Source organism: Dipteris shenzhenensis, chromosome 10 (assembly GCF_047967505.1).
Source record: "Dipteris shenzhenensis isolate YYH24624 ecotype China chromosome 10, Dip_SZ_1.0, whole genome shotgun sequence".
NCBI lineage: Eukaryota > Viridiplantae > Streptophyta > Polypodiopsida > Gleicheniales > Dipteridaceae > Dipteris > Dipteris shenzhenensis.
In genome coordinates this window covers 15154573-15168265 of record NC_141605.1, presented here as the reverse complement: position 1 = coordinate 15168265, position 13693 = coordinate 15154573, and the positions used below count along the sequence as shown (strand labels likewise).

Below are 13693 nucleotides of genomic sequence, written 5' to 3'. Positions count from 1 at the left end.
CTAGATTTTATCCAAGAATGGATGAATGTCACTCATCGTCATCAACTTGATGATTCTCTCCCTCAAAGAAGAAACCTATAAGTTCTATGATACAAATGGTGAAATCATTTACTTTGGTAAACAAAAACGCACATCAATTAGAAGATTGGTGTAAGAAACTATATACAACTTTGTAAAATCAAATTGTGAATGATGCAAGATCAATACTGATATTCATACTGACACATCATAGAGTTCTTGGAATTAATAGATAAAAATTAAATAAACTTTTAGAAAGATATATTGCAACACGAATCTATAGGCATTTCTATACCATGAAATCAATCATAGGGAATGAAGATTCCAACACAAAGGCAATTCTCTCACAATATTATTAGGCTTAGAAAATGACTCTTTCATCAGAGGATGAGAGAAAGAAAGCAAGGGATGTAAAGTCTATGAATTCACATAATATTTCATTCTTCTTTGATAAATTTTTTGCAAAAGCTCCATACTTCTCTATATAGCATAGGATTTCTACTAGATCATGGGTGATGGCATGTCACATTAGGTAATTGACAACTTCTAAGATGTATGCATGCATAATACCCATACCCGTATGAGTACAATAAGTGCATGCAAGACTTTAGTGAGTTGAAGAAGGTACTTTAACTCCATGTATGTTTGGAAAATGGCCAAGAAATAATATGTTGCATACATGTGGTGATATATGAATGATCCTAGATCCAATGGGCATGCTACTTTGCACATGCGTCAACATTAGGTGTGAGAAGTTACAATGTCTTGATACTGAATTCTTGCTCCGACGGCTACCAACTCAAGTAGTGAGTGTAATTGGAGCATGTACAAAGATAGTGTGAAAGAGGACACACAGTCCTACAATGCACATATCAAAGAGGACGACGGACTTCATGCACATTTGGCTATACAAAATGGACCCTCGATCATAAACAAAGAAGTGAACACAATACAATATATACTACACCCTAAGTGGGTTGCCCTAAGTCCAAAATGATTATTCACATAGCGACTTAGGATCCCTTCTAGAGTCGTCTATCCTCCTAACCATTTACTCATATATACAACATATGTGACATATGTAGCACTATATGTACACGGATAATGACCATCCCAATGACCCATATACTTCAACACTCCCTCATCATTGGTGGATGGTCTCTATATCACTAAGAGATAGGAAAGATTTGAACTTCTCAAACTTCTCACAAGGTAAGGCTTTTGTGCCTGAGCCTTAGAGGAAAAATGAATTGGCTGAACAATTCCTTCTTCCAATTGATGTCGTATGAAATGTCAATGGATATCAATGTTCTTTGACCTCTCATGATCTTTTGGGTTCTTTCCCAATGCAATGGCACTCTAGTTATCACAAAAGATAATGGTAACAACCATCTTGGACTGCACTAAGAACCCCGAAGAGCCTCCAAAGCCATGCACATTGTGCAAGAGATATATACTCAACCTCCACTGTAGATAGTGCCACAACGGCTTGCTTCCAGCTAAACCAAGATAGACAATGGAAATTCAGCATAAATGTGTATCTTAAAATAGACTTGCATTTGGGGACACCTTCTCAATCTACAGGACAAATCCCGTCAAGCTTGGGTTTTGCATATGGGCTCTCTTTCAGATATGCTAGCCTATATTTGCTATCCCACTAAGGTATTTGAAAATCCGCTTCATCCCATTCCAATGGTGGACACATGGCTTTGCCATGAACTAGCTCAATAGCCCTACCACATAGCGAATATCTGGCCATGTCAATGTCATCAAGCAGATGAGCTTACCAATTTCTTGTCAGTAAGGTGGAGGATCCGAAAAATTTTGCACTCTGCAACTTCATCATGTTTTGCCCGATTTTAATAGGTGTATGGAGAGCTATAGCGTCCAATATCCCAAATTGCTCCAACATAGAGTCAATGTAACTTATTTGGGTCAGAAATGTGCCTCCTCTATTTGTTCTAGCTCAACACCCAAGATGTAATGCAAGAATCCAAACCATGCATTTCAAACTGCTTGTGAAGATTGATCGTGATCTCCTTGATCGGCATGTTGCTACTTCTTATGATGAGTTCATCCACATAGAGTGCAATGATTGTGAGAGCATCTACATTTTTGTTTACATACAGTCCATGATCAAGTTCGCTCTCTTGAACCCTTGTTCTCTGAAAGTAAGTGTCAATTTTACTATTCCAAACCCTTGGGGCTGACTTGTTGAGACCGTAGGGTGCCTTCTTTAGCTTGCACACTAAGTGGTAAGATCCTTTCTCCACAAATCCTTCTAGCTGCTTCAGATAGACTTCTTCTTGGAGCTCTCCATTAAGGAATGCAGACTTGGTATCCATATGATGCAAGTGGAAACCAATGCTAATGAGGAGGTCATCCAGCAATGATTGTGAGAGCATTTGCATGTGAGAGCATTGAATTTCTGTTTACATATAGTTAATGATCAATTTTGCTCTCTTGAACCCTTGTTCTCTAAAAGTAAGTGTCAATTTTACTATTCCAAGCCCTTGCGGATTACTTGAGACCGTAGAGTGCATTCTTTAGCTTGCACACTAAGTGCTAAGATTCTTTTTCCATAAATCCTTCTAGCTGCTTCATATAGACTTCTTCTTGGAGCTTCCATTAAGGAATGATGACTTGGCATCCATATGATGCAAGTGGAAACCCATACTATAAGCAAGAGAAAGAAATTGTTGGATTTTGTCTTTATCCTTGTGACTAGTGCAAATATTTCCTCATAGTTCTTGTTGATCATATCCTTTTGCCACCAATCTTGCCTTATACTTGTCTACACTTCCGCCAGTTTTTTGCAGGACTTTATAGACCCATTTGCAGCCAATGACATTCTTCCCTTTGGGTGGTTCCACCAACTCCCAAACTTCATTTTCAAAATGTCATTAATTCTTCTTCCATGGCATCAACCCATTCCTTGGATTTTACTACCTCCAAAAGTTAACATGTTCTTTGACCCATGCCACACAGCACCTATATGCTATCCCTATGCTATTTGCATGCTTCTGGACTTCATGTGCTTGACAATGCACTCTGTTCATCCACTAGCTTCTTTGCCCACCTTGGCATCTACTTGGATGATGAGGCTTCTTGGTCATTTTGATCATTAGATTGATTCTCTGCCTGAGAATTTGCAAAATATCTAGGAGATACTCCCCCATTCCATTGATTTCTCCTACTCGTGCTAGGTAGCATGTGATCAAATATTCCACATTTTGTGGATGTCTGCAAACGTGCATCACTAGCATTGTCACCCACTGGGCTCTCTGCCCTTCCATCTGATTTTGCATAACCATGATTGCAAGTGGCTTGCTTTACCTTCTCATCAGACACCACATTGCGGGAAACAAACATTTTATGAGTTGCAGGGTTGTATGGATTATGAGCTTTATGTTCCTCTGCATACCGAACAAATATGCGTTCCTCACTCTTTGCATCAAACTTACCCCTCTTGTCCTTTGATACATGAGCATAGGCAGTTGATCCAAATGCTCTGAGATGCTGGACATTTCACTTTTCCATTCCATGCTTTCTATGATGTCATATCATGCAAAGCATTAGTGAGGGGGTGGTTTAACAAATAAACCACTGTGCAAACTACTTCTTCCCAAAACTTATCAAGCATATCCTTTCTTTGCATCATGCTCCTTGCACATTTAACAATGGTGTGGTTCTTCCTTTCCACTCCTCCATTCTGCTGTTGTGTTTTAGGCAAAGACAACTCTCTACGCATTTCCCATTGCTTGCAAAACCTAGTAAACTCTTTGGAAATATATTCGCCTCATTGTAGGATCTAAAGCATTTGATTCGACAACAACGAACCTGGGCTTGAACCCTTTGAGCTTTGCAAATAGTTTAGACCTTTTCTTCATGGTGTAGACAACTATCTTTCTGGTGTAGTCATCAGTAAATGTGACAAAATACTTGCTACCACCAAGTGATGGGGTATTGCTCATATAGTCATCAATAAATGTGAAAAAATACTTGCTACCACCAAGTGATGGTGTATTTCTCATATACCTTGCAACACTAGTATGCATCAACTCTAATGATGTCTTGGCTCTTCTTCCCTGACGCTTGGGAAAAGCTTTTCTATGCTATTATCCCTAAGTGCATCCTTCACACAAATCATCCTCTTTGACTAAGGCGAGTCCCTTCACCATGTTCTCATGTGCAAGGAACTGCATAGATCTAAAGTTAAGGTGCATATACTTCCAGTGCCATAACTAAGAATCTGTATGTGCAAGCATGCATACATTTTGACCAGGGTTTGTGACTACCAATTTGTAAAAAATGCCATCTCTCAATCTCTGTCCCATGATCTTGAACAAGAGAACCTTCTTATCATCGATGAAGGTCCAAATCTTCTCATTAGCACATTGTATGATTGACAATAGATGCATGGCAGGTCTTGGTACATAAAGAACATCACAAATGAACTTTACCTTCACATTTGGAAGTTAGTTTAAACTAATATGTCACCAATTCCTTTGACTAGAAGTGGATGATTGCCTCCTAGATGAACATTTGGAGCTCCCTTGAGGGATCGAGTATCTTGAACCAATCCCATCTGCAACACATGCGTTGTGATGCACAAGAATCCACTATCCACACGTCACCATCACTTTTCTTTGATGCACTCAATGTCTTGCATATTTTGATGTCCTTGAGATGTCTAAGGTCTTTGTATGACAATCTGCATTCTTGTGGTTGCACAACACATCTTCCTTAAGCCATCACCATAAGCATACTCTACTTCGGTTGCATGTGCCCTCTATGGTTTCTTGCCATTGTTGCCTTGTCTAGCATTGCACTTGCTATGACAATTTTTGGCAATATGACTCAACTTGCCACATTGATAGCACTTAATTTTTCTCCTTGCAGATGGCTTCTACTTACCAAAAGACTGTTGTGTTTGTTGGCTTTGATTGTTCTTGTCAGGCTTGGACTTGGAACTCTCACCATGATGTGCATTCCTCTACGGCTTCTTGGCTTTGAAATGCATATTGTGTACCTTTGCCACCAATGCACCTTGAACATGGTCATCCCATAATCCTTTTTGCCGATCCTCATCCTAGATCAATAGGCTTATCAGTTAATCTAACTTGATAGCCATGCCTTGGGCAATCGCTGCCACCTTGAGTCTCTCATAGGACGGGGGTAAACTCTGGAGTATCCGTTCAACAAACTCTAGGTCTTCCATTTCAAAGCATTCTCAATTAGTTCAATCCTTGAGGATCTTCATCTTATTCAGATATTCCTATGTAGATTTGCCAACCGTGTCGTCAAATTGAGACGTGTAACCAATGTTTTGCCCTCATAAATGGACCTCATCGTAGTCCATACCTCAAGTGCATCTGTCAAGTGCATCACCTGCGCAAAACGATGTATTCTTCATGCATATTGTGAACGCATCCATTGCTGAGACATTCACCTCATCATATGCTGGTGGGGCATTCAATCCTAACGTTGATGTTTTCCATCAACAAGTGCCCACTACTTTTGACTTACAAAGAGATTCTTGATTTTGCATTTCCAAATGTGGAAGTTGTTTCCATTTAACACTAAGTGTCCAGCGCACAAAATCCTCACATGGATGTCATCCTAGTGATGACTTAAGCATTGACACTTGGTATCTTAATTCCACTTGCAAACAAGTTTCCTAAAAACGCCAAATGAGCAATGAAAAAGAAAGAGCCTAATGTGCTCTTTGTTTTGGTTCAAAAAATTCTGAATTTGGAGTTCTGAGCAAAAAGTTATGTTCCTGCGAAGTTTGGACACCGTGGAGGATGTGTATTGTAAAGCCAAAGCTTGACATGTGAGACGGTACAAGGGATTAAGAATATGTCAAATGAGACATTTCACAAAAACATAAAATAAAACCTAATAGAGTCCAATCAATGATCATCATCAACAATGTTTGAAACCTATTTCCGTGATGTTAACAAATAGTCCTACTAACTATTCTCACACCATACCTACATTGTTTGCACTTACTAATTTATGGTCACAAAGACTTTAAAATAGCTCTTTTCGATCAACTCGAAGGGTGCACTACTAAGCCCCCCTAAGAATCATGTGCATTCAAGGGGTATTTAAAAAGCCCCTAATCTTAAATTCTCACCCAATAAAACTACCCCTCTTTACATATGAACTAATAGATTTGTTTCTAAATTAAATTTAAGACCCCTCTTGCTACTATGATCCTATGAATGTTTTTTTAAATTTGAATTAAAAATCCCCTCCTTTAACATTCTGTGAGGTGAACTGCCTGAATTGGTCAATCCCATGAAGGAAGAGCTTATCAAAATGCAAATAAGGCTATACCTCAATGAAACAAGATATAAGTATGCCTCTAAGGACAATATTGCTCAACTTGATCAACAAGCAAGGGGGAAAATTCTTCCTATAGAGTTAAGGAGATATAAGTAAAAAAATTTAATACAATGGAATTCGGAGAGGCTATTTCAAACAGAAGGGCCATGCGCACATGCACGCATGTGTTTGTGTGTGTGTGTGTGTGTGTGTGTGAGAGAGAGAGAGAGAGAGAGAGAGAGTTGAAGAGATGGCGCTTGAGTACTAATGGCTCAAAAAGAACTTGATTAATATGTCACATATTTGTAAAGAGCCGACCCAAATTTTTGAGACCCAAAACTCACAGCAGGCATGACATTCAAACACACAAGGGGGTGGGCATAGCTCTGGAAACAGCTTTGGCTAGGATCGTGTGCATGGGGATGTGAACGCGGGCAACTGCACAGGAGGGCAAGTCACCCAAACTGAGCAGTGAGAACTTACAGATTTGCATGTCTCAGATTTGATTGTATCTTTTTGCCACAACCTCCCCACCCCCCCTGGCCACACAGACACACACACACATCCAATGTGAGGGCTTCCCAAAAGATGTGAGTGTATCTTACATGGGAGGGCTTCCCAAGATTTGGTTGTATCTTAAATGGGTAAAGATGTGATTGTATCTTAGATGTGTTGGATGTGTAAGATGTGTGTCTCTGTATCTGTGTCAATCTCTTGATCTCAAGAGGACTCTGTATCTGTATGTATTAATCTCTTGATCTCAAGAACTCTGTATCTGTGTCAATGTCTTGATTTTCATCTTCTCTCAGTTTTGAAACTTAGCCTTTCACATGGGATGTGCCTCATTGGGAGTGTAGCTCCCACTATACTCAAACTCACTCCGAGGATATTGCCTCCTGTAGAATGCCTTCTCATCTTCTCTCATTTCTATATCTATGGAAATGGAGCGCACCTGCTGTGAACTGAGAGCTTCCAGCTCTTTCACCACCTCGGCCATGGTGGGTCGATACTCTGGAGCTTCCTCCACACAACTTAGTGCAACATCCACCAGCCTTTCCAGTAATTTGGATGGATAGTCTCTCAGATTGCTATCCAGTAGCGTCTTCACCACAGCTCCCATCCCCCCTTCCGCAAGAGCCATCCTCACTTCTCGCACCACATACTTGCCTCCCTGAATCGGTGGCTTTCCTGTCACCAGCTCCAGCAGCACCACTCCGAAACTGTATACGTCGCTTTTCAGCGTAAGCTGGTTGGTCATGTAATAGTCTGGGTCCAAGTATCCCTGCATCATTCAGTTTCGGGCATTATCAGATCAAGAAAGGAGAAGCGACTGAAGAGTCTTCGAGCATCAACTTTGCTTAGTAGAAGGAATTAGATGGAGCTAACATGCTTTTTTGAAGAAAACTTGAGGGATTATAAGATGGAAGGTAACTTGAGGGATTAAAAGTTGGTGCTAACATCGGGCAACATCAGATCAACAAAGGAGAAGCGAAATTGATCTAGAGTTCTTCAAGCAAATTTCGCTTGAAGATGATGCTAACATGCAGGAAAATCAAGGGGATTAATTGCTTGAAGATGATGCTAACATGCAGGAAGCTCAAGGAGATTAATGCTTCATACCAGCGTTCCTTTCACTTGTGTGGACAGAGGGCCTTTGTTGCCATCCTCGTCTGGAGCAAGCGTGCAGAGACCAAAATCGGCAACCTTAGCGATTAGCTTGTCATCAAGCAGAATGTTGCTCGACTTTATGTCTCTGTGAATGATCGGTGGATTGGCTTCAGTATGCAGGTAGGCAATGCCCCTTGCCGAACCCAGAGCCAGTGCAATCCTTCTTTCCCAATCCATGTTCAGTCCAGTTCGGCCTGTGCAAACAAGAACGATCAATTTGATCCCTGCTCAAACAAAGTGATTGATGTTGAACTGAATTTGTCACAAATCGTATATATTTTACCTGTCAAACATTCTCTCAGTGTCCCGTTGGGCATGTACTCGTATACGAGCATCTGCTCTGCTTCTTCGAAGCAAAATCCAATCAGACCTAACAGGTTTCTGTGGTGCACCCTTGACAAAAGCTCTATCTCGGTCTTAAACTCTGTCGCACCTTGTAAAGAGCTCGCCCCTGCCCTTTTAATTGCAACTCTTTCGCCGGATAAAAGATATCCTTTGTACACCTGCGTAGAAAAACGAAATATGTTGGAACCTTTACGATTGGCACACTTGGAGTCTAGCACTGAAAGCATTTCAGCCTGAATATCGATATAAATTATTCAATCAAGATAGAAGCTTTAGGCAATACATCCAAAAGCACCGTTTTTGGAACAGCAAGGCTACCTTTCCATACCCTCCTTCACCGATCTCATTGTTTTTGCTAAAATTGTTGGTACATTTTCTAATTTCCTCCAATGAGAACCAACGTGCACCTTTCAATTGAGGAATATCCACGGTCTCTCCTTTGCTGGCAGCTATCCAAGCAGCTGGAAAGAAGCACCACAAAATCCCATCAGCCTCGCAAAGAAACAAACCAAAACTTATCACTAGTTGAGATCATAGGTGGCATAATTACTAACCGAATGGTTTATTTTGCGTCTCTGCTTTGTCTGCTCTCTTTTTCTGCTTGAAAGCATAAACTCCAACCAATATGATCGCAATAACCAAAACTGAGACACCGACTCCGATACCAATCTTGGCAGCTGTGCTGAGTTTGGTCACTATAACAACTGCGTCGTGAAAACCAGAGTGAGTCATATACCAACAACTGCCAGACGGATTGAAAAAACTTGAATTCCAAGAGAGCATCTGAGAAAATCCATAAATATTGCAGCTGCAAGAATACTATACAATTATTCATGCTAGGCAAAAGTCGAAACTCCACTAGGCAAATCGTATTGAATCCGTTTAAAACTTTCAATCACGCCATCGATCGACAAATGCCAGCGGGTTCTTGTATGAATTACCAGAAGCGCCGTAAGGAGTGCCGGTAAATCCGCAAACTACTGGTCCGATGTCATTAAATTGGATATCTTGATTGTTGAGTACGTAAGATATACGAGACGCATCGTTGGGAGGCCATAAAGCGGTGCTGTTCGGTGGGAAAACCGAAACTGTAGCTTCAACGTTTGAGACGACCTGGACGACTACTTGGTTGTCGAGAAGTGTAAGGTTTCCCACGTTCTGGAGCATCCCATCTAAGAATATCTGCTCCATTACAGAAATGTTGTAGTCGGTCGAAAGGGGAACTTTGGTTGCAGTGAAGGTAACATTGCCCAGAACAGGGCGGGCACAGTGGCAATCCCCAGGCGCTTTAGGATTGACTGCATATTCACTGGGGCATACATTTGTGCAATTTGACGCAGTAGCAGCAGAAGCTGGGGGCACAGCAGGCGGTGTGCCAGATTGCACACTTGTGCAATTGACGTCGTTGCAGTAAGGATTTCCATCCAATCTGGATGCGAATCAACCCAGCAATGTGTCAACACACAGAAGCCAGCATATCTGCGCTGAAAATGGAAAGGATATCCCCTCTATATTTCCGCTGAAAATGGAATGGAGCCTCAAATGCCAAGTATCAGAACACTCACAGTAATTGCTGAGCGTAAGTTCCTTTGTCAAGGTCAGATATTTTGTTGTTCGTCACATTCACGAGAACGAGTGTCAGACTTGATCCGTTGAGGTACAAGGTGTCGTTCAAATTGTTCGATCCTAATGTGCTGTAATTGAAGGATGCATAAAGATTCACGTCAGTGCTTCAAGCTTTTGGCATTTGAACTTCGAACTCTATATGTATTGCATATATAACAGACTTACACGTTGGAGATATGGGGGAGTGTAAAAATACCACCGGGAATGCTGCCAATCAAGTTTGCAGACTGAAGAGATCTGAACATGAAGAGGAGAGGGAGGATCAAACGCAGAAACATATGCCCCCCTTTTAATTAAGAGATATCTAGTATGATTATGGCGAACAATTTTAACTAGGAAAAAATCAACACACAACCACATCACTAAGCAATATATAATCCGACTTACAGTAAGTACAGGTTTGACAAATCTGTGATCCAAGGTGGAATAATTGAAGGATCAAACTGGTTATTGCTGAGATCGCTGCCATCCAAAACCATGAATGTTTCAATGAACGAACTCACGAGGAAACCGTAGAATGTTATATCGTAATGAAAAGGAGTGTCTACGAAGAATAATTTATAAAACGCTTACAGCATTTGCAGCTTGGTATTTTTAGAAAGGTCCGGGAGCGGGCCTGTAAAAGCGTTGTTATTCAACTGACTGCAGCTCAGATTTTGCAAAGCACATGCTGAAGTTTAGGAAACCATGCTTGAGACCATTGCAATTAAATAAGGATGAAGACATAGATAAGAAAGTTTTGAGAGCATACAGCGTGGTGAGATTTTGAAGGCTGCTGATGTTAGACGGAATTGTGTCGTTGAGGTAATTGAAATCCAGTCGCCTGCCCAAAGGAAAGCAAATCATGAAGAACCGAATAATCTGGCGTTTAGCAAAATTTACAGAACACTAACCATCAAACACAATGCACACTATCAGAAGACCCATCAAATACCATAAGAAATGTAGCATTTTGATGTGATTTTTTCATGTACTGGGCTCCTAACCTTAAAAAGATAAAGTTGTCAGTTTACTTACACGATCTCGACATGTAGCAAATTACCAATCGTGGAATCAATCTTCCCAGTTAAACTGTTTTCGTGTAACAATCTGTTCACGCAAATTCAAACGATCAACCCTTTTGCAACTTCTCAAAAATATTGGCCAAGCCAAAGCCATCACACCGCAGTCGAAAGAGGGAAAAAGTTGGCATAATCCACTTACAAGTGTAACAGCTGCATCTCTGAGTTGAAAATAGACGGTGGAATGCTCCCTGAGAAAGAATTATTTTGTAGATGACTTCCGTTTCATAGCCATGATGCAAGAAGACCACAACTTGTTAATTAATGACCAAACATCTAGGGCGAGTTGGGAATTTGAAATTAAATTTGTTGCAACGGTAGCATTGCTAATTTCCACTCACAAGTGCTGTGCCTTTGTTAAGTTGTTTAGGCCGTAACCAGTGCCAGTTGTCGTTGAATCAGGCAGAGTTCCATTGAGATTGTTGCTCGATACATCGAGCCAGATAATTTCCGTGAGCAGACCGATGCTTGCAGGCAAATGTCCACTGAAAGAGTTCCCGGTCAAGCCCCTGGAGATTTATAAATCAGAACACCACAGGTGTAAAGTTGCTGCAAATATTTTGTCCTAGTCGAATAAATATTGCGCCATCCTCGAAGATTGAAATGTAAACGTCTACTCACAAGTATTGTAACTTCGCCAGATTTCCAATCACTGGTGGAATTGAGCCGGAGAAACCACAGAACTGCACAAAACTGGACATTTACACGCAATTAAGCAAAACTGCCCAGATTTCTAATCGGTTGTGGAATTGAGCCGGAGAACTGCACAAAACTGGACATTTACACGCAACTCAGCAAAAACTGCCCATTAATTTGAAAGCACAAAGTGTTTGCCAATAATTGTGGACACAGAAGAGCTTATAAATTTCCTTACAATCTTGTCAGGTTTGTCAAGTTGCTGATCTCATTAGGAAGATTGCCTCCTAGCCTTGGATTAGATGACAAATCCCTGTCATTTCGGAAAGCAAAGTCTCATACAGCCGAAATTGTAAAGAAATGGTTACCCATCCGCTAACAAAATGCTAATTTGAAGAACAAGATGTTAAAAGCGTACAAATCTGTCAAACCGGTCAAGTCTCCGATAGCAGCGGGGAGGACACCATTGAGATCTTGATTGATGAGAAGCCTGCCAACATGGAACATACCAATGCTTAGAAATTTGCAGTCGGATTTGGACGGAAATCAGGTCTGAAATTCTGAAAGAAATCTCATTGACGAAAAAAAAAACTGATCGAAAAACGTACAATTGAGTGACTCGGGTGTTGGTGCTGTCGCATCCGACACCGAGCCAGAGGTCTTGGCAAGGATCAGTGGTGGAGTCCCAGGAGGAAGGATTGGAAGACCAAGCTGAGCGGAGGGCGATGAGAGCGTTGACTGCAGGAGCGACAAGACAAGGTGAGTGTGGAAAACAGAAACTGGAAATGAGCGAATTGGGCGATGATGCAGGAAAGCAAGCAATGAGCGTGATGGGCGATGGGGAGGAGGGACGAACCATCTTGAGGAAGCGTGAGGGAAGAGGAGGGGGAGGGGAGGAAGGCGAGGAGGAGGAGGAGGAGGAGGACGAGGGAGAGAGTGGAGCTGGCAGGAGAAAGAGTCATAGGGAGTGCAACAATGAAGAAGAAGAAGAAGAAGAAGAAGAGCAGGAGGAGGAGAAGATGAAGGTTCTATGAGAGTATATTGAATGAAGTGCAGCAGAAGATGAAGAAGTGGTGCAGTGATCAGAAGAAGAAGATGAAGGTTTTGTATAGGGGAGAAGATGAAGAACTGCAGAGGTGCAACAAAAGAACTTCAGAGGTGAAGGTTTGCAAATGAATGACGAAGTGCAGAGATGAAGGTTTGTATAATTATATGAAGGAAGAATTGCAGAGGCGCAACAAAAGAATTAGTGCAGAGGTGAAGGTTTTTGTAAATGAATGAAGAAGTGCAGAGATGAAAAGCTTATGAAGAATTGCAGACATGAAAAGCTTATGAAGGAAGAAGTGCATGAAGGTTCTGGGAGAATATACTAATATGTATTAAATGGGGCTGGCGGCGCTTTTGCCAGTTCAAATTCTAAAAATAGCCATCCGCCCCCCTCCCTATCTCCTTCGCACGTTCCTTGTGGCCTATCTTTGACTCTTTCTCTCATCTTAACACGGTGAATCATATTTAATCATTCATAAGGCCTGCCCAAGATTAAAATAGTGAAAAATAATGTGTAGGAAGACTACTTAAGGAGAGAGAGTGTGTGGGAGGGCGAGAGAAAGGGGGCGGGAGAGAGAGAAGAGAGAGAGGGGGGAGGGGCAGAGAGAGAGAGTGTGAGAGAGAGAGAGGGAGCTTGAGGGCGAGGGAGAGGAAAGAAAATGGATAGAAAGGGGGGAGTTCGAGCAATCATAAAATTTAAGACTTTCACAAAAAAGAAATTTTTGAATTTAAGCTTCTTAGAGAAAATCTCCACTTAGACCTACCCAGGCCAAAAACAAGATGAATTTCATTCATTGGCTTGCCAGAGAGAAGAAGTCAAAGAGAGAGAGAGAGAGAGAGAGAGAAGGGGAGGAGGACGGTACATGAGAGAGATGAAGAAGAAAAGTGAGTGAGAGAGAGAGAAACAGAAAGAGAGAGAGAGAGAGAGAAAGGGGGGGAGAGGGCAAGCCAAAGAAGTA

General features: G+C 41.4%; 1 protein-coding gene across 1 annotated transcript; it reads right to left on the bottom strand.

The window, feature by feature from the left end:
* Nucleotides 1–6690: 6690 nt before the first annotated feature.
* Nucleotides 6691–12977, bottom strand: LOC147897454 (leucine-rich repeat receptor protein kinase HPCA1-like). Its single transcript, XM_087380306.1, has 19 exons — nt 12544–12977; nt 12296–12425; nt 12106–12177; nt 11926–12000; nt 11673–11744; nt 11393–11560; nt 11194–11268; nt 11008–11079; nt 10742–10813; nt 10564–10632; nt 10378–10452; nt 10156–10227; nt 9930–10058; nt 9306–9793; nt 8919–9068; nt 8683–8825; nt 8303–8522; nt 7972–8213; nt 6691–7633 (listed from the first exon to the last, which is right to left on the bottom strand). The coding sequence occupies exons 1-19, from the start codon at nt 12647–12649 to the stop codon at nt 7178–7180; spliced, it is 2886 nt and encodes a 961-aa protein (XP_087236432.1). The 5' UTR covers nt 12650–12977; the 3' UTR covers nt 6691–7177.
* Between the last annotated feature and the right edge of the window lie 716 nt (nt 12978–13693).